This window comes from Ambystoma mexicanum, chromosome 5p (assembly GCF_040938575.1).
Source record: "Ambystoma mexicanum isolate Mex_15411 chromosome 5p, UKY_AmexF1_1, whole genome shotgun sequence".
In the NCBI taxonomy this organism is placed as follows: domain Eukaryota; kingdom Metazoa; phylum Chordata; class Amphibia; order Caudata; family Ambystomatidae; genus Ambystoma; species Ambystoma mexicanum.
Genome location: NC_090930.1, coordinates 687258979 through 687280669, shown reverse-complemented (window position 1 = coordinate 687280669; position 21691 = coordinate 687258979). Strand labels below are relative to the sequence as shown.

Here is a 21691-nt window from a genome sequence, read left to right as displayed (position 1 = left end):
CTGTAACCAAACCAAGATGAACAAATGTCTGGATTAGCATGAAGACGTACTTTGCATTTGTGACACTTCTAGAAACCAGAAATCTGTTAATAATCCACTCTCCATAGATCTTCTATTCATGGGAGATAGAACTACACCAGGTTATCTTTCAATGACTGACCTCCTAAAAGTGAGGCATGGTTGAGAAGACAGCAGAGATGATAAATCCTTGCCCATTCTAAGGACACGCCAGTGTCTCTGAACGATCTCCATAATTTGTTAGGATGCAGTACAATATGTCATAAATAAACAGGGTTCACCATTGGATCATTCATTTTCTGATTAGCATTTATTTGATGATCACACTTCAAGCTCCTGGCCTTAACATAAGCATTTCAATCACCCCTCTTGAATATTCACGCGACACAAAATGTTGGGACGCTACTGATCAACAATTAAATTGAATCACATCAGAACAGTTGAGGTATCAGCGTATTTTGCGCAACTTAGTTCCTAATAAACCAGCATGTGTGTGTCCAGAGCACTGTACATTATGCAAGCTCTCTTTGCATTGCCCTTTCCCTATTCACCAAACTCAAAAATCTCATAGGACATTGCCCCTAGTCTGACACCATCCCACAGTAGTGGCAGTATTGTGAACGGCATATATATGTATCTGTTATGGCGAATAGAACAGCCCTTGGTAGCCACAGTCTCAAAGCTAGTGCTTAAGAACGGTGTCTGGCATGCCCATCTCTTTTTTAAATTACTTGAATTCTTTCCCTGCCCTCAGCATCTCCCCACTCCCTGCATTCAACCCATGGGCCCCTTCCAAGACAAAACCCCAGACACACTTTACTATCCCTGGGCTTTATTTTTCTCCGGTCCTCTGTGTGAGATGGTATGATTTTCCACGCATTTCTCTGCACTTTGTAATGTGATTTTTGAGCTGGTGTGGAGCAATGAATGGAGTGTGATGATAGGCATACCCCTACGTGGTGCCACAGAGATCAACATGCTGTACCAAGTTGCCTAATTTATTTGAATGTGGTATTGCACGTGTTTTGTGTGTACACTAGGTGGTGTCGTGGAATGTGTGACTTGGCTCAAATGGACTTTCTTAATATGTATATATGTGTCAGTCACTGCACTATAGTTCAGTTGAGTAGAGATACATAGGAAATCAAACAAATGAATTGCTAATAACCTTTGACTCGTATGACGGATTTAGCGGAGGTTTTGCAGACAAGGATGCACTGTCATAGAAACTGAGAAACTAGGAGTATTGGGAGGATGGGAGAAGGCTGGGGAGGTGAGAAGGACTTGAGGAGAGTCGGGGAGCAAGCACAGATGAGAGGGGTACTTAGTGAGTGCCTGGGAGGGCAGGGAAGCATTTTTTTAGTTTTTCCCAATAACCACAGATATCAAATAACTATGGCTATTTTATACCCGCAGTTATGGGGAAAAGTAAAAAAGAAAGAATAAAAAAATAGATTTTTACAGCAACAGCAAGGTAGGGGGTGCAAAGTGGCCATGGCCGAAGGACAGGACTAGGGGGTCTGAAATATAGAGGACACAACCGAAGGCCATTGGCACTGCCCATGGCTAATGGCCTGGTAGTGTTGTAAAATAGAGAGGGCACAGCCGAAGGCCGTGCTCCCTAGCCAAGACCTTTCCCGAAACACATGTATAGTGGACAGGGGCAAAGGCCGTGGCCACTGGCCATGGCTAGTGGCCTGGTAGGGTTATAAAATATACAGCGGGCAAGGCCGAAGTTAGCCGGTTATGACTTCTCAAATGAGCTGAATTTCAAGGGTTTTGTTGCGATAAATCTGGTCAACTTAACTAAACTGCAACAAACGTTTTTTGGGGACAGGGGGTGCACAAGGCATGAATGGCACAAGGCATGAATGGCACAAGGGCTCTCTCTCTCACTCTCAATCTCACTCACCCGCCTGTGGGACTTCCTTCCTGACCCATGAACCCGTAATACCAGTTAGTGCTACTGAAGGGTAACTCATACTGTCTAAATAGCTGGCTTTGACTACTGATGGTTCCCCAAGTGCAGGCTCATTGACGTCCTAACTTTCCCTACATAGGATAGTGTTCTAATGATGAGTTGGGGCTGTACCTTCCACTTACTGTGTGGGGCTCAATAGTTGGCAATCATGTGTACTCACCTCTTTCAGTCTACTCTAGATAATACAACACACCACCTTAGTCTTCCCTCCCCTCTACCACCTCCTACTTCTCGCCTCCCCCTTAGATGATTCTCCTCCCACCTTTTCTTCACTTCTGCACTCCTCCCATCGCGGCTTCTCTCCTCCTACTGGTGCTTCTCTCCTCCCATTATACAAAACCCCCTCATTTCACATGCCCTCCTTCTATTCACCTGCCACAAAGACTCTACAATACCCTTGCACTCAAAACAATATGTCACCTTTTTCCAAAGCCTCCAGTCTCTGCCGCTCCTTCTTCCCTCTTAATTATAATATTGAGCATTTATACAGCGCTACGAACCCTCAGGTATCTGAGCGCTGCTTATTATTACCCATAGTGTGTGGTGCTCATTTATCGACCTCGGAACAATGAAAGGCTAAGTTGGGCCCTGCCGGGATTTGATCCTGCGTCAGCAGGCTCTGCACAGATGTCAAAGCGAGTGCTCTACTCGCTGTGCTATCGCACAGACTCTTGTAGACTCTTCTTCGACCACTTCCAGCTACTCAGACTTCACCCAAGCAACCTCCTCCTTCCTGTTTCCGGTCTCTTCCTTCATACTTGCCCCTCTTCCTGCCATTGGCCAGCTTTCCCTAGCCAATCTGCTTTCTTCTTGGGCATGGCCATCGAGGGCATGTATGTGCAGGGAAAAGCTTTACAATGGGACTAAGCCTTGCACACTTTCTTTGAACAGAGCCACCATGGGTTGTCAGCCAGCTCAGTGACCCAGTCTGTCAGGGTTCCCATGACAGTCATTCTCCCCGGTAAGTATAGTCTCTAGGAGGAATCAGGCCCCTCATGTCCCGGATGGTCTAGGAATGAACTTAATTCTCTGGTCGGAGCACCGCCTGGATGCTGAGGCTTGAGGCTAATTGGCGTGTGCTTTTGTGGGTCCGGTGATGCCATTCTGTGTTTCTCAGGCTCAACTTGCTGCAGGACAGTAGATTTACGGTGTCCGGAGGGTTGCTTTCATTCATGGGTGGCTGTGTGTGACTTTGTTGCAGACATAAAGCATTGGTTGGGGCTTGACACACTTGCTTGTCCGCTTCACATGCTCTACAGAAGATAGAAACACTGTCTAGCATCTTGAAAAAGAGGCATTAATGAGGCAGAGGTGTACTGCACCACATTATACTGGCAGAAGAGGAAAACATAGGGCTTTGGGTTTCTGATCCTCGTGTGGCCAACAGAAGGACAAGCTTTGGGTTTTTCGGTACATATATCAATCTCCTTTGCAGAATGGTTCCTACACCCTTTGACAAAGCCAGGTTACTGGCCTTGTCACAAAAGGTATTTGCACCCTTGGCAACCTTGCTATACACCCAGGGATAACCACCTGTACCTGGACAACTGGCAGAATCATGACCTCATATCAGCTCTTTCCATCAGCAACACAATTAGTTTGAGGTCTGTCCTGAAGTGAATTGGGTGGGTGCTGAATCTCAAGAAATCCCTACTGGTCACCACCCATATCATACAATTTATTTGAAGACTGTTTAACAAAAAGGGGGAGGGTTTCCTTTCTGCCCCTCCAGGACGACTACGTGTTGGAATAAGCTCATGGGCCCGTTACACATTGGGGAGGCCTCAACCACCAGTCACTGCAAGTGTAGTGAGACATGGCAGCATCCGTCTCCGTGGTGCTCTGGGCCAGGTTTCACAGCAGGCTGTTAGTAATGCACATCGTGACCTACTCTGATTCATCAGAGGACTACTCCTCGTGTCCTCTGGCATCTGGAGTAGCAAGGAAAGGTGGCTCAAGGAGGACCGTCTATTACTGGGATTCACCTTGGATCCCCCTAAAGGGTGCCAGGCAAACGGGTTGGGGTGCTACACTGGGGTCCTTGTCCATCCAGGGAGAAGTGGTGCAGGAGGAAGGCGAGGGATCCTTGAACTGGAAACTATTGTCTGTCATTAGGAGGGCCAACCGCACCCTGGACCCAGAGCTCAGGGGGACGGTAGTCGAGTTCTGCATGAAAAAGCAGGTGGACAACATTTAGATCTATTACCAGTGTGGCACGAGGTCTCCATTTCAGCCGGCAGCCCTTTAGATCAAGAGTTGGGCAGAGGTCAACCCTCTCACCAACACATATATCGCTGGGGAGGAAAATGTCAGAACCGACACATTGGGCATGGATTTTCCATCGTTATTGGAGTATTCCCAGAGACTGCCCATTTATTTTCATGTAGATTTGTGGCCTGTTTTGAGTCCTCTCTGTGGACCAGTTTTCCTCCATTCAGGATGCTCTCCTTTCGAATTATAGGTTGAGGGATTGGACCCTCTTGCAGTTGGCACATGCACCCTATCCTTGCCCTGGCCTCCATCCAGTTTGCCTTTACTCCCTACGTGCTCACTCAAGAGCATTCTGCTATGTGTATGAAGGGGCAGGATGCAGTTACTCTTGGTAGTCCCTTTCTGGTAGAAGAAACGTTGGTTCCGCTCCTGCTCCGCCTCACATTGGGTTCTTCCACTTTGTACCTGGGTCCGTCCTCTCTGGGGTGGTTCCCCCATCCCCCTGATAAGCCTATGTTTGATGTCCTGGCTTCTCAATGTGTAGGGTGGTTTTGTCACCTGCCATGCCAGTTCAGGGTTGCAGACGTCCATCCACTCACAAGGCCTATGCTTGGCACTGGCATTCCTTTGTCATTTAGTGTCTCAAATCCAACCTTGACGCCCTGTCCTGTGACTCGGGCACGTCTTGGATTTCTTCCATCAGGGTTCTGCATTGGGATGGCATAGTCTAACCTTAGAGCTCAGTTAGCAGCATTGAGAGCTTTAAGGGCTCCATGGGTTGCGATCTACCCTGTTGAGGAGCTGGCATTGGTGGAGTCGCCCGATAAGGAGCAAGTAAAGTTGCAAGATTTAATGGTGAAACTATTGGGGGACGGGAAGAGTGGGGTTAGTGTCCGGTTCTTTCATTCATCTTGGATGTGGAGTGCTTTACTTGGTTTGGGAGATTGAGGGCCGTTTCAAGAGTAGTGGGATAGAGTAGAGATGCAAAAGAGAAGTGGTAAAAACCCACCATACTCTGAGAAGTATTTGTATTGACTGTAAAGTTATGCACTTATTGGAGTTTTAGGGCAATGGTAAAATAAAAAGTGGTATATCAAGCACCCTATTCTTACTGACTACTGAATCACAAGTAAGAAAAACTAAAACCATTTCTTTTAGCATTTGCTGAAATAGAAACATCTGTATTCAGTATTTGGATGAAAATGCACAGTCATGATAAATCATGCAGTAATTGTATTTTGTGCACAATGAGTTTGAAAACCTGTGAACAGTACCATAAATATCTCCAAAATGTACCTTTTTTGCTTTGCAAACCTCCCACTGTTATTACAGTTCAAGGTGCTGTCCTTCAAATTCAGCTTTGCCCCAGCAAGGCATTCACCAAGGCAAGGATGATGGTTACATCCCATTTGAGGTTGGCGTGAAATTCACATTTACCCATGCCTCAAAGACTATATGATCCTGTTCCCCAGTAGAACCATGGCATGAATGTCTACCCGCAAAAAACCCAGGCTCTTGTGTAGACCTTTGGGGTACGGTCAGGAAATCTACCCCAATACCAAAGCAGGATATTCGCTACATTGATCTCGTCTCAGGATACCCTTCAGGGAAGAACTTTTTCCCCCCAAAGCATAGGTTTAACCCTTTGCAGAAGAATGGGCAGAAACTTTGCAAGCCTCTTCCATGACAGCCTTCACCTTTCAGGGTACACCAAGCTTGATGTTTTCTTCCATTCTGATAGTCCAACATGGCAATTCCAAAATGAGAACAGAATGCTTCCTAACTGTTATTAGGAGACCCTGTCCCAGCATGACATGATTTCCGTTCTGAACCTACTGAAGAAGAATATCTGCTGGTGGATAAACAGACAGTGGTGAGGATCCCACACTGTCCATATAACATTTTATATGCATGCAAGAGCTACTGTGCACTCCATTCGGGTTCATGATCTGCAGACCCCTCACAATAAGGCGTTGCACATTAAAGGGAAAGTTCACTTCAAAAATGTATGGTCTCAAAAGATGGGCCATAATAAAAAATTATTTAAAAAAATATTTTTAAAGAAAGTTCCTATATAACATTTTGGGGGAATGAGGCTCAAGGTTTGAAATGGGGGCATCCATTTTGTGATTTGAATCAGCCTTCGCTGTTCATGTTAAGATAATCAAGTAAAAGCTCCCTACTGGCAGCTTTTGCCTACTGCCACCAGAGATCAGAGCTGAACATTAATTGCCTCGAGTTTCTTTTTATGTTTCCTGTGCTTCCCAGGCGCAGGGGAGCACAGAAAATGTAGAACGAAAGGCACTACAATTATAAATACTTTGCTGGCTGCCGGCAAAGTCATCATAATTCCTGTGATTTTCTTTTCAAGTTTCCCGAGCACGGGAAACTGAAAACGAAAATGTCACATCAATTATAAATACAATGTTGTTGTATTTTTTATTACCAGGAAAACAGGAAGATTTAAAAGAAAAAAAAAAAGAAAAGCACTCACTAGCAGGAAGGAGCCCGACAGCATTCCTCTCTCTCTGGCTGTAATAAGCAAAAGCTCACAGGAGGGGGCTTTTGCTTCATTACCGTTGCGAGAGCAGAGCTTAACATAAGCACAGGGGCTTATTCATTTGACAAAATGGATGCCTCCTAGTGCTTTAAATTTTTGACTTTGAGCCTCATTTCCTCAAAATATTTACATAGGAACTTTCTTTAAAAATATTTATTTATTATAGCCCATCTTTTGAGACAATAACATTGAGTGAACTATCCCTTTAATGTGTTGCAACTGTCACCATTCTGGAACTCCAATAATGCGCCTCCCACCCCATTCTGGGCTCAAGGATCCTAATGCACATGAATAGCACAGCAATGGGATCTACAAGATTACTACGCAGCGCAAATCTGAAAATAAAATTCCAAAAATCGCACTGCGCAGTGATCAAATAGATCACTTTCCCAGCATCCCTCTACCCCTCTCCCCCCCCCCCCACACCAACCTTTATGGCGGCACAAACAGAAGTGTGCAGTTGACTCTATCCCTGCAGTGTCAGTTCCCTCCCACCAACGTGGGTCGGAGCTAGTGCCGGAGGGTCCCTTTTACTGATTTTTTTTATTGTCACCCGCTTCCAATGTCATGTAAACGGGGGGACACCCCTGCTCCTCTTGTTGGTCATTTTGGGCTTATATATATATTATTTTTTTATTTTTTTTAACACTTGCCAAATGCACAGTAAAAGCGCATCCAGCATTTTCTTTCGTTTTTTCATACGAAACGCAGCAATGTACTCCAATAAAGAGAGGCAGTGGAGCGGCAACAAAAACTACAGCTGCGCAGCCTGTTGCCCTCCAACTGTGGGACTGGCCCATATATCATAATAGCAAACACACTTATTGGGCACTCTAAATGTGTGGGAAGGATTGCTGAGCAGGCTCCCCGAAGCCCCATATGAATGTCGATAAGCAGATTTAAAAAAAAAATACATTAATAAAACAAGAACACACACCTTCATGCACTGGGGCGCACCCTTGCAGGACCCCTTCCCCCCCCCCCACACTAACCTTTCTGGCGGCACAAACAGAAGTGTGCAGTTGACTCTCCTCTATCCCTGCAGCGTCGGTTCCCTCCCACCAACGTGGGTCGGAGCTAGTGCCGGAGGGTCCCTTTTACTGTTTTTTTTTTTATTGCCCCCCGCTTCCAATGTCATGTAAGCAGGGGGACACCCCTGCTCCTCTTGTTCGAAATTTTGGGCCAACCACACCACAACAGGGAATGCCTCCTACAGGCTTCCTGGAAGGAAGAAGGTGAGGATTCTCTGCAGGAAGGAAGCCTTCCTTCTCCCTTGGGAAGAACAGAACGTATATGCTTCTGGTCGTCCCCCCAGATTCCCAAGGGAATACACATGCTCCAACGCATTCCCAACCAGGACATGAGTGTGGCTGGCAAATTGGCTCAAAGGGTCCAGGTACTCAGATCTGTTGGCACTCTCAAGGAATCCTTGAGTTGATCAGCTTGGCCCGAGAAACTAGGTCAAGGAGGCCCAACCCATGATGACAAACAGAGGCAGTCCACAATTTCATTATATATTTGTCCATGTCTGGTATCAATATGGGCATGCCTTTCGCCTGCAAGCATCTTCCTTACTTGAAACCTAAAAGACACCATAGGTCAATCCACTGATCAAAGGAGAAGGATAATGCAAATTGACCAAGGAAGCTTTCTTTACCTGTCAGATCAGGACACGGCACCATACAGGAAACTGAAAGTTGTTCTTTTAGCTCTGGTTCACAACCCTTCAAGAGGCTGGACTCTGTAGACTTGAATGTGCGACCTGGAAGACGGCACTCGGGATAGGCTACATCCAAGCTGGCTGCTTTAAACTCCCATTACCTATTTTGCACAGAATGAAAGTATTCTTGTGCAGTCACCCAAGGTTTTTTCCTTAGGCGTGTATGGAGTCAATCAAATTAATTCTTCAGGGTTCTTCCCAAACCTGGAGTCTGATGTAGAAAGCTTTCTTCACACCTTAGACAATTCTACTTGGAGAAGACTTAAGAATCAGACCAGATCCTCGCTCCCACTTTTTAAAAATAAAGTCTTTGGCAGAGCAACACTTGGAACTAATGCGGCCAATAACTTTATTGCAAGCTGGATAGTTGACTGTTTTTCTGTCCTACTACTTGCTACAAATGGCAGCTCTACAAAGCTTGTACGCACAATTGGCCAGGGTAATGCCAGCATCAGTGGCCATCAACACATGCTCTTGAAGACATCTACATAGCTACTACATGGCCTCATCCACAACATTACACCATGGGCAACAGCTCCAGGGCAGATGCGCAGTTTGGGCAGGCAGTGCTGCATAATATTTTTTGGGCTAAGAGTGTGCCATCCACCCAATGGCACAGGAGCTTAGAAAACTCTCAACATTATTTATAAAAGGCGACAGGATGAAAGAATAACATACGTTACTCACTGTAGTAACTACTATACTAGCGTAAAAAGCCAACAAATTCAAGTCCTGCCCCACCAGCCAGGATGCCTTTTTCAGGTAAACCCAGAAGGGCTTGAGGCGTTAATTGGAAACACCCCACCTCGATCAGAGTAATTTGAACTTTTTACAAAGATAAACATTTTTTTAAGAGCTTGTCAAAATCGTGAGCTGCTTCAATCCACCCTTGCAGCGTTCAATCCATCCTTGCAGCGTTATCTGGAGCCCTGGTGTGTTTCTTTGCACCATTTTTCTTAATCATATGGCGTGATGCCTTGGAATTCCTTTGTTGGCCTCGTTTATAACATGGCTGCCTCCTAATTGCTGCCACTGGAGTGCCCAACCTCCCCTCTCTCATCCCGACTGGGCCTCACTACCACTTTAAGGACCAATCGGGTGAGCTGGGAGGCGAACGCTGGCCCCCACCCAAAGGCCCACCCCAAAGGCCCGGTTTGATCCTGTCAGAGCATGATCGGGCATGGGGGCAACTCTCCCTGCCATCTCCTGAGACCTCTCAGCCCTAAGAAACACGAAAAGAACTATGGTCAGCCCTGGTAAGCTACCATGGGGCATGCTCTCTCCTCCTCCTGTGACACAAACTTCTGACACTTAGTGCATGCACAAGATCGCCCAAACGTTCTCCTACTTCCACATAGCACGAGTCATCACCTCCCTGCCTCAGAGGCCTACAATTGCAAGCCTAGCCAAACGTTTCTTCAAATGCACATTCCTTCTGTGTTGCCATTTCATTTTTGTGTGATCATAGTGCCTGTATCAAAAACCAAATTTAGCTGCCCTCACGTCTGTTGCCATTCTCGTTTTGTGTACCTAATTGCTATTCCCAGTGCTTCTGTTTTCTCGCTCCCCTTGGCTACAAGACCGCCTGTTGAATGTGTGCTTGTACTGTGCTGTACAGCTCCTCCCTCTTTCTTCCTCACATCTTCCACCACCCCTATTGCACTTAGCATCTCCCCTATCTTTTCTAACTGCTATACTTGACCTATTCGCTCTCCCTCACAAAGTCTGGAAGACAAAAGCTTTAAAAAAATAGGACCACTAACCCTGCCCTACCTATCGCAGACACCTATGTCGGTATATCTTCCAGGCAGATCTTCACTGATTTTTTCTGTCCCATCTCCTGATCTATGGACTCCTCATCTCTACTCTCGCCCCCTCTCACATCTTCACCCATTAATGGTGGCACTAAATTGGAAGTCCTCTTGGCGGGCTTCGCATCATCTAGGTGTATCATTAATGCCTATCACACTGGCTCCTTCTCCTCCTCCTACCTTCCCACACCTGCTACTACTCCTTCCATTCTCTCGGTCCCCACCCCACCCGCCTCTGACTGATGTACCACACCCCTGTACCCCTCCTCGGAAAACATACAAATGGTTGATACCTCTTGCATCTTGCCACGCTTAATACTTGCTCTGCCAAACACACTGCTGACATCTGCCTCCTCCTTGAAGACCTTGAACCCGATATCCTGGCTCTTACCGAGACGTGGTTCAAGCCCAGCGCGGTCACTGCTTTTGACTACTTTCTCCCTGATGGCTATAAGATAATCTCCAAGCCTCGCCCTAACCGTGCTGGTGGGGTTGTTCTGATCTTCCCTGAGTGGGTCCCTTCTTCCCTCATAGCCACCCAGCCTTACTCTTCCTTCGAGAGCCTGGTCTGCAAACTTGTCGTCTCTCCCAACTCCTCCCGGACCAATGCCACCATCTACAGGCCACCAGGCTCTTCCATCCTGTTCCCCTCTGAACGGGCCGATTTTTCCTCCTCCCTCCTCAAAACCACCTCTAAACTCCTTTTCGTGGGTGATTACAACATCCACCTGGACTCCAACTACAGCATCCACTCTCTTCCATAACCTCTGCTCCTCGCTTTCCCTCTCCATTCTCCCTTCTGGTCCCACACGGCTGGACACACGGATCTTTCAGTCCTCCCCACTAATCACCGATCTCTCCTGGTCAGACCACTCCCTCCTCTTCTCACCTGGGTCCTCAGCCCTCCGACAACATCTTCCCCAGCCCTGCCAATCTCGTTCACAAACATTTGTATGATGAAACGAGTGTCAGTTGCTGCCTGCGCATCTACCTTCACCGCTCCCCACCCTCTGTCCCCCACTACAGGCTCTACCTTTGACTCGACTCTCAGCAACCACCACCTTTCCATTACTAACACCCTTGACATTCTTGCCCCAGTCATGAGGATCTGTCTGAAACATGCCTCCAAGCGCAACACCTGGTACGACTCTGAACTTGCAGCCTTGAAACGCAAGTGCAGAGCTTCAGAATGGAAGTGGCAGACCTCAGGCTCACCCTCTGACAAACTGGCCTGTCGCTTGCTCCAAAGACAATACAGACTCTCCATCCACACCAAGAAAAGGCCCCACATCCAGGCTTGCGTCTCTGGTGCATCCAACACAGCTGAACTCTTTAAAATCTGCAGGGAACTAGCCAATCCTTCCCTAGTCTCCTCCTCGCCTCTTCCCTCCCAGGCCCTCTAAAGCACTGGCAACAAACCTCACTGCAAAAATGCAGGACATTCTGAGAATTATCGTCCCTCTCTCCTTCCTGCTCCCCAGCCCACACCCCCTGCCTTCTATGGCCTCCCATCCTTCCTATGCCTTTCTCTCCTTCTCTCCTAGCACACCTGACGAGGTCACCAGAATTGTCCTCTCCGTGAAGGTCTCCTCCAAACAAGTTCGCCCTTGCTCTTCCAGAACCATTAAGGACAAGATTGGCTCTCTTGCCCCTGCACTTGCTGATTTCTGCAACCACTCCTTTGCTACTGGATCTTTCCCCTCCTCCCTCAAGCACTACCTTTTGCACCCCCTCCTGAAAAAAACATCTGTGGACCCCTCAGGCCCAGCCAACTACCTCTCCATCTCCATCGCCCCCTTCCTTGAGAAACTCTTGGAGAAACTGGTCTACCCAGCACACTCAATTTGTTGGCTGCCTCCACGGCCATCAATCTGTATTCCGAGCATCCAGAGGCACGGAAACTGAACACCCATGATGAACTGCTTATATCTCTCGACTCCCAACTCACCAGCTGTTCTCATTCTACTTGTTCTCCCCTCTGCATTTGATACGGTCAACCACTCCATCCTCATAAAACGGCATCACGACACCTTAGGTATCAGAGAAGGCACTGGATTGGCTGACCTTCCTTTATTTCCATTCGTCCGAGGTTATTCTGGGCTCTTTCACCACCCCCTCATCACCACCTGTGGTGTCCCCCAGGGATCCAACCTCTCTCCTTGGCTCTTTAACACCCATCTTGCCCCACTTGCGCACCTCATATCCACCTTCTCCCCTTTCTGCCATCCAGCCCTGGTGTACTTCCAATGATCTCTCCAGCAAGACTGAGATCCTTCCTATTGGGACTCCTGGTGACTCTTTCTTCCCCTCACTCTGGCCATCTTCTATGGACTCTACCCCTTCATCTGAAGCCAGAAACCTGTGAGTGATCTTAGACTCCTCTCTTTCCTTCCTCCCTCACATCCTGGAAATTGCCAAGAAGGCCCACTTTCAACTCTACCTCCTCAAAGGAATTCTCTTTCCCCCCAGAAGCTCAATGCATCTAGGGCTCTGGTTCTCTCTAGGCTAGACTACTGAAACAGCCTTTTCCTTAATCTGCCCTCTTCGTCTCTCTGACCCCTACAGCTAATCCAGAATAGGGATGCAAGACTTTTCCTTGGCCTCAAGCCCAGGGCCTACATCTCTCAAGCCCTAAAAACTATCCACTGGGTCCCAGTTGCTGCAAGGATCACATTCAAATCCCTATGCATTATTCATAAGGCTGTCTGGGGTCTTGGGACCACGCTCTCTACAACTGGTTCTCACTAAATACACTCCGAACTCGCTGTGCATTAAACGTTCTTTCCTCTGCGGATCCCTCCTATGGGACAGCCTCCCCCTTCATCTTCATCTTCATCTTGAGCCAGAAATCCTCAAATTCCGGAAACTGCTCAAGACTTTTCTTTTCACCTTCTCCTTCCCTTCACCCCTCTGCTAAAACCCCACAGCTGCTGAGATAGGTGACCAGGGCCTTTATGTGTCTGCCTAGGCCCTGGCCTGCCATACCCAAACACCTTCAGCCTCCACCCCTCCCTGGCAACTCATATTTCCAGAAAATGTCTCTCGCTCACATGGGCACCAGATCTCTCTGGGTAGTTTTGGGTACTCAACTTGTTTTGCATCACCTTTCTCTCCTGTTTGGGTACCCGACCTGTTTATACCCTCTCTGGCTCTCTCAGACTTTCTCTGGACCTTAGCCCCTTGACTGTGGGTTTCTTTATTCTTGTATGGGTCCCTGACCCTTGTGATTTGCTTTGCTTTAATGGCCTTGCTCAACTTCATATGGGCCCCAGACCCTAGTGTGTTGCTTTTGCGGGGTCTCTACCCCAATTTCCTTCAACATCCAAATGAACAGACCTGGTGTACTCTCCTGCTAGGTACTATTCCACATAGGGTATTTTACACAGTTCAATTCACTCTCTTCTTGCTTTTGTCAGGGTCCCAAAGCCTCTTATCTCGGCGTTGCCTCAGTTTCTTTTTCCAGGGCACTTGGTTTACTCGCCTTCCAAGTGTCCACTGATGCAGTAAATGTCAGTGTCCTTATATTTCTCTTAAGGTCCTGGACCCATATATTAGCAGCTTTAGTTTGTATTGGGTTCCTGACCCTCTTTACACTCCCTTCTTTCAATCTGCAGCCCCTCTCATGGACCCAGGCAGCACCTGTATCTTGTTTTCAGGTTCCGACTGCGTGACGTCCTGCTCAGGCTTCTCCGATTCTCTGGGCGAGCTGTGGTTCTCCTCCTGCTTGCGCTGCGGTCTGTGTCGCCGTTTCAACTTCAGTGAGTTGGGCTGTGTGGCCTCGCTCCAGCCGGCATCCCAAGACTTCTGTGGACCTGGCTTCTTCCTTTCCTGTGGTCTGCCGGTACTAGGCAACACCTTTCGAAACAGTGACTTATTTTCTCCGGAATCCCGATCTGCAGTTTCTTTCCATGGTTCTCTGTCTGCCGAGTTCAAACTTCCCTCTTGGTCGCTCTGGGGCAGACATCACCAATGGTATTTGGGAAACCAATAGACAGTCTCCGACAGCTAGACTGCTTGTGCGGTTTCCATATGTATTCTTCATTGCTCCATCCTTCCTCCTTGTCACAGTACTAAACTGAGGAGCATTACAGTGTCAAGAGGCACTCTTCTTTGTCTCAGCATTCTCCTGGAACTTGGTTTTCTCACCTTTGCACATAAAGACAGAGGTGTGGGGGGCCACAGGGTACTGAGTGGGGTGAAAGGAAGGAGGAAACAAGTGAGGGAGGGTAATACTGCGTTCTCCCAAGGTGATCGCCACTGGTCCCATGGAGGGCTTCCCTCCCCCATAAGAACCACACGCTGGGTATGACCCCCAGGGGGACTAACGGGTAGAGGCCTCACCTCCCTGGCCTCATGGGAAAGGTCTTCCGCATGGATGCGACAAAACCCTGGAATTTGTCACATCGTGAAAGTCTCTTCACGACTGCGTTTCAGGTCCAAGACCTTGTACTCTGGGTTGCTCTCCCACCTTTCTGCCCGACACCACCTCCTCTAGTGCCTGGCGCTTTTCTGCCAACTTGCAGATCTTGTTTCGTCATGTGCTTCTTCTGTGGCGTCCTGGTCTTGTCTCCTCCTCTCGTGCACACAGAACCAATTCCCATGGTTCCTCTAGGGAGGACCGACTCCTGGTACAAAGTCCTTCTTTCCTTTTTATTTCATAGTTGGAGTTAATTGTCCCAAATTGTCTGGTCTGCTCACCTTGGTCTCTTGAGGTGGTTCTCAGTACTCCCCACCTCTTCCTCATCACAGTACTGAATTGACTTATCTCCCAGGAGTCAACCAAGTTCTTCTTTGTTTTAGTATTTTGTAAGGGGACTCTAGTTGGGTAATCCCTCCTCCTCCTCCTCCTCCTCCTCCTCCTCCTCCTCTTCCTCGAGCCAGCACTTCCTATATTGACATTAATGGAAATAAAACTGTAGGAACATTAGGCATGCTATTAGATGGGGGTTGTTGAGGAAGGAGGATAAGGGCAAGGTGGGCTCTGGGGATACCATGTTCTCCCCAGGTCGTCACTAATCCCATAAGGGGCGTCCCTCCCCATGAGATACACCTGCTGAGTACCCCCACCCATGGGGGACTTTCAGATAGCGGCTTCACCTCCCTGGCCTCAATGGGACAGGCTCCCACTAAGGGAGAAGGGACGACATCCAAGGATTTGTCACAAAATGTAAAAAAAAATTAAATTATCTGCGATATACCATGATCACTCAGCCATGGGAAGGTACTTAGCTAGGAAGCGATGGATGTTCAGTTATTACTTTACTTTTTTTGGGCGTCACAAAAGTGGCAAGAATTATTTCTGAGCACCGTCAGTGTCCGTGAGGGAAAATCATGGCAAGTGTACGTTATTCATGCAAGCTGCCCCTGTGAGAGGGAAATTAGTTTTCTGAAAGGTAAGCCAACATTAGCCTAGTAAGTTGCCCCAGATCACAGTTGGCATGGTAGGAAGAAGGGCATGTGACTTGGCTTGCTAAACAAGGTAATATAAGTGAAGTGAACCAACATGTTATTTCAAAACAGGTTTAATTCACTAGATGGAGCATATGCATGAAAAGATAAGTTCAAGATCTCAGTTTGTTGTTTGTTGTATGACCTACATTCATAAATGGTGGCAGGTGAAACTGGAGCCTGGCTAGTACCCTACAATTTGATATTTTGCCACACAGACACACAAGCCCCCTCACACTCCATTAAAAGACTAGTGAAGGAGTCAAAGACAGGCTGCTCTCACAATTCTGTGGTCAGATTCCTGTTGATAATGTCAGTTAAAAAGCTGCTGTAAAGTAAACCAACTTGGCACTTACTTATTAACTGTCATCAAAAGATGGTAAATTCGACCAAATATCATCAAAACAGAAAAGCCCAGGCAGCAGTTCAAAAGGGGAAACTGCCCCTTTTGCCACTTCTGAAGACCATTCTGCCCTTGACTTAGATGCATAGTGTGGTATCCCAGCCTCTGTCACCCTAAGTGTTACCCAGTGCCAGATATTGTAGTTCCTGGCAAAGCCTGCAGGTACCTCCCACTATCACTTCCCCTCTTACACAACCCTAGGTTTAAGGCAGCGAAAGGCTGGTCGAAACTGGGCATTTTTCCCCAGGGTCTATCAGCTCACTTAATACCAATTTTGCATACAGAGATTCGGCATGGTAAAGCCCACTTGTCACCAAAAACACCATGCTTGCTCAACAGGCAGAAATGATGACATGGTAGTAGATGCCTCCTGCTTCTCCCAACCAGACCACAGAGAGCTTTTACTGTCCATTGACTTGAGGCAGGCCCTGAAGGCTTTAAAAATTAATCAAGGGCCACAAGGGAATTTAATGGGGATGATGAAAGGAGAGTCAACACTGTACACTCTTGTAATCATTTTCCACATTAAACTCTGCTGTCACTGCAAGGTGCCCAAATAAAGGCTCTTTAAGATAATGTGTCCTTACAGCTTTGTAAAACAGAAATAAAATAAGGTCTGCTTTTAAGTTGTTAATGTCAGCATCAGTTTCAACAGCCAATTGGTGTGACTATAATCTCACAAATCTATTCAAAGCCCACTCTCCCAGTGCACAAAACAGGATGGAAATCCAATCGACAAACAGCCCCCTCTCCTCAGATGCAAGTCACGTCACACAGTGTAAAGAAAGGGGTTTGGTGGCTTATGTCTGCATCGTTGTTCAGTGGATCCAGTTACCCTTACAAAAGTGACAATACATTATTTTCAACAATGTAGCAACCGTTCCCCTGTTCTCACCCAAAAGAGAATCCTCCTCCTGTTGGGGCAGGGGTAGACATTGCTGGAGTTCCAAAACCGAACCCAGGGGCTGTTGTGGCAGCAGCCGGAGTAGACATGGAGAAAAGACTTGGAGGCTGGGAAGTGGCAGCATTCTGGGTCGGTGTTCCAAAACTGATCCCTCCTGTTGTCCCAGAGGGAGCAAAAGAAAAGCCTCCTGTTGAAGTGCTAGCAGTTGTTTTGGGGGTGCCAAAACTGAACCCTCCTCCTGTACCCGGAGTCCCAAAGTTAAATCCACTCATGGTGTGTAACTCTACAAAGAAAAAAAAAAAAAAATACAGGTCAGAGCCATGAATTTGCACTTAATAAAACGAAAATTCGTATTTAACCAAATTAATCTAGACAAACAAGCTTGATGGGTTTCTTCTGTGAGAACAAAAGGAAAGGTGGTCACCAAAAGCCAACAACACGCAATGTGTTTCTCCTACTTATTTATCTTTAAGCACATTGCCCCATCAGCCCCATCACTGACACAGAACGTACTTTTAAAAAAATACTTCACAATCACGCCCTATACACATTTAGATGCCGAGCGGCAATTTAAAAATTAAAAAATATTATAAATGGGATGCGTAGTTGACGGCCTCTTGCAGTCATATTTAGTTATCGTATGTAGGTGGCAGAAAGTCCTGGCACTACATGGATGGCCAGGTTGAGCCAAGTGGGACTGTGATTTACCGTTCTCCCCTTACCCTGAAGAACCATCTATAAAAAAAAAAAATGGATTTTGCATGCATGTGTTTTTGTTTTTTTGTCACATTAACGTGGGGTTCAAAGAGACCCTCCGAAAAGGTGTGCAGTGCCATCGCCTCACAGGTAAACATTACTTTGCAACAGGGGTGCACTCTTCAGAGAAGGAGGAGGAGGAGGAGGAGACTAGTGTGAAGTATGACTTCTCACACAAAATCGTCCACACAAGGTTATAACATACATAAATCCAACATAGCTTTTGAGCCAATTTAAATTCTCACAATGCATTGTTCAGCGGCTCTAAACTGGAGGGAAACTTCCAGGGAATGCTACTGGGTGTAGCTGTAGCTTAGCTGAAATGGTGTGCTCTACTAAATTAAGTGAAAACAAATTTAGTTAGGACACAGTCAAGATAAACCAATTTATTGCAACAAAAACCCAGTGGCTGTGGGCAGCGAAAACCATCTTAACTCGCAGTGTCCTCCCATAGAGGTCCCCCATGAGATAATTCTTTATCAGACTATTGATCCAGGACGTGAACTTATGTATGTAATCAGGGTCGAGGGGTGCTTTGTTATGCTATATCTTTTTCAGGGCCCACTTGCCATGGCCTTCGGTAGTGGCCAGGGTCTATGTATCTCCCACCCCAGTAAATGACCAAGTCCCAACGACCATGGCTTTATCCATGGCCACTGTCCGCATTACAATTGAGTGGAAAAAAAAACATGGCTCACTGGTCATGGTCCATACCTCCTTCCCAACCATTCTTACACACTATGGCCCTGTGGTCAAAGCCCCCACACTTCCCTCCCTCTTTTATTCCTGTGGTATTCCCCCCCCCCCAGAAATTTCCTGCAGAAATATAACCATGATCACTGTGGCGCTGCCTTGTATTGCCATGAGAATGGTGTAATCGGAACGCTTTTTCAGACTATTGCAGTAATCCACAAACACTTAAAACTTAAAGTCCTTCCACCTCCCCACTGTCCCGCTACATGTGCACCGCTCCTTATTAGGTCCCCAGGCCGCTCTCCACACTGTGAAACTCCCTTCTGATAATCTCCTACTATCCTATTTTAATCTCATGTTGCCCTGATGCACATTTCCCGATTGTATCTTGCGATTTTGCTGCAGTAATAGCCTGAGAGTCGTACAGTAAGTCGAAAACGATCTGACTCGAGCTTATTAAGAAATGTTACATTTAACATTACAACGATGAACAAGTTACTTTCTTACCTGGTAACGTTCTTTCGATGGGATGGTCCGACGACGTATTCCATATCTATGACATGTAATCACCACAGCTGTGCTGCTTCGGAAACTTTTTTCGGCGTCTGCGTCGATGCGCCGTCGTCGAGGGCCTCCTCCGACGTCCGACGTCATCCGATGTGATAAGGAGGACGCACGACGCCCGTAGCCTCAGTTGTAGTTTTTTCCCCCAGAACGTGTGACACTAGTCAACTGCCAGTCACACACAAAGCCTTGCCGAACGTAAGCTGCAATCGCAAAAGAAATTCAGCAGCGGGGAAGGCAGGGCGGGAGCGATATGGAATACGTCGTCGGACCATCCCATCGAAAGAACGTTACCAGGTAAGAAAGTAACTTGTTCTTCGAGGGGATTGGGTCCTCCGACGTATTCCATATCTATGACAGACTCCCAAAGCAGTACCAGAGCAAGGAGGAGGGAAAGAATTTAGAAACAATATTTAGAATAGCCAATCAAATAGCAGAGCAAAGGACCGCCTTGCCAAAGGCCAGATCCTGTGCTCGGATGGAATCGAGGGAAGAGTGACGTACAAATATATGTACTGAAGCCCAGGTGGCTCCATCACAGATGTTGCGAATAGGAACACCCCTCTGCAGGGCAGTAGATGCAACCATACCCCTGGTAGAATGGGCCCGCAAGCCAGCCGGTGGGTCCTTACCCGCCAAGCTGTAGCACTCGAGATGGCCAAAATAATCCAGCGAGACAAAGTCTGTTTCGTCACAGCTTGCCCCAAACGCTTTCCAGCGTAACCAATAAAGAGTTGATCGTCCACTCTGACCCGGGACATGCGTGAAACATAAAAGCTTAAAGCTCTCCTAGGATCAAGCCTATGGAGCCTCTCCTCTTCCTTACCAGGATGCGGAGGAGGATAGAATGCCGGAAGAACAACCTTCTGGGCCAAATGAAATTCCGACACTACCTTCGGAAGAAAAGGAGGACGAACTCTAAGGACAACCCTGTCCTTGTGAAATACAGTGAAGGGTGGCTTAACTGAAAGTGCCTGTAACTCACTCACTCTGCGAGCGGAAGTAACCGCAACTAAAAACACAGTTTTCAGAGTTAACAGCCTCCAAGGGCAAGAATGTAAAGGCTCAAACGGAGCACCCATAAGAAACTTAAGAACAAGGTTTAAATCCCAACCGGGCACCAGGAAAGGTGACTGAGGGAACACATTAATGAGCCCTTTCAGAAACTGTGAAATCAAAGGGATTTTAAAGTAAAAACACTCTTCAGACGAGCGCTTAAAGATGGACAGCGCCGCCAGGTAACCTTTAATGGTACCCACTTGCAAGCCCCTGTGGGCCAAAGAAAGTAAAAAGGACAGAACCATGGGGATGTCACATGCAAAAGGATCCATATTCTGAACTCTGCACCAGTCGCAGAACTTACGCCAATGACAACGGTACAGAGACTTTGTTGCTGGCCTTCGGGCCGAAAGCAACACCTCCATCACGTCTTCAATGAGGTCCCAATCCCTATACCTCAACCTTTCAGAAGCCAAGCGTGAAGGTTGAGGGATCTGACCTCTGGATGGAGAACCTGACCCCTCTCCCGTGAGAGCAGATCGTCCCGGTAGGGAAGACGACGCGGAGGGCAGATGGACAAGTCGAGAAGGTCCGGGTACCACGTCCTCCGAGCCCACGCCGGAGCAATGAGGATCATCCGGGAACCGAACTTCCGTAACCTCTGCAGCACTTGCGGGATGACGGGGACTGGAGGAAACGCGTACAGCAGCGGGAATGACCACTCCACCACGAACGCGTCTCCTAAGGCTCCTTTTGGAGGAAATTCCCGCGAGCAAAACCTTTCGCACTTCCGGTTGACACTGGAGGTGAAGAGATCCACTTGAGGGGTCCCCCAAAGGGCGAAGATCTCCAGGAGAATCTCCTGAGCCAACTCCCACTCGTGAGAGATCGTGCTCTGCCTGCTCAGAGCGTCCGCCGTCACGTTTTCGTCTCCGGCCAGATGAACTGCCGAGAACGAAACTTCCTGCTGGATGGCCCAGAACTCGAGCTGCATCGCCTCCCTGCACAGAGGAAGTGACCCTGCCCCCCCCCCTTTTGTTGAGGTAGTGCATGGCCACTGTGTTGTCCGTCAGGATCAGGACACTCTTTCCTCGCACAGTCGGCAGAAAAGCCTTCAGGGCAAGCCTGACGGCCCTCAGCTCCAACAGATTGATATGGAGTCTGGACTCCGACGGAGACCAACGAACGCTGACTGTCAGCCTGTTGGCATGAGCTCCCCAACCCGTGAGGGATGCATCCGTCACGATCGTCACCTCCGGCCAGGGAAGCCAAAATGGAGCCCCCTTCATCAAGTTGCCTTCGACGGCCCACCACAGAAGGTCCCGGGCGACCGAGGGCGGCACCTGAACAGGGTCCGACCTCCTGCCGGAGGACTGCAACCATTGCGTCTTGAGCGCCCACTGCAAAGATCTCATCCGCAGGCGAGCCTCTGGCACCAGAAGAATGCAGGATGCCATGAGGCCGAGCAACCTCAAGAACTCGAACGCTGGGAGCGTCTGGGCATGCTGAAACTTGTGCACCATCTGCTGAATGTGAAGAGCCCTCACCTGGGGAGGAAAACACTGTCCCAGGGAAGTGTCGAGCACTGCTTCGATGTACTGGAGCCGCTGTGTTGGCGTCAAA

At 47.8% G+C, this 21691-nt stretch overlaps 1 protein-coding gene across 2 annotated transcripts in view; it reads right to left on the bottom strand.

Annotated features, from left to right (window-relative positions):
- The window catches only part of NUP62CL (nucleoporin 62 C-terminal like), a 724508-nt gene that overhangs the window by 629062 nt on the left and 73755 nt on the right, over positions 1-21691 (bottom strand). For both annotated transcript variants that reach the window (XM_069613059.1, XM_069613058.1), the window contains exon 2: positions 17048-17339. In XM_069613059.1, the coding sequence (XP_069469160.1) occupies positions 17048-17328 (281 nt within the window). In that variant the 5' untranslated portion in view covers positions 17329-17339. The remainder of the gene's footprint in view (positions 1-17047; positions 17340-21691) is intronic.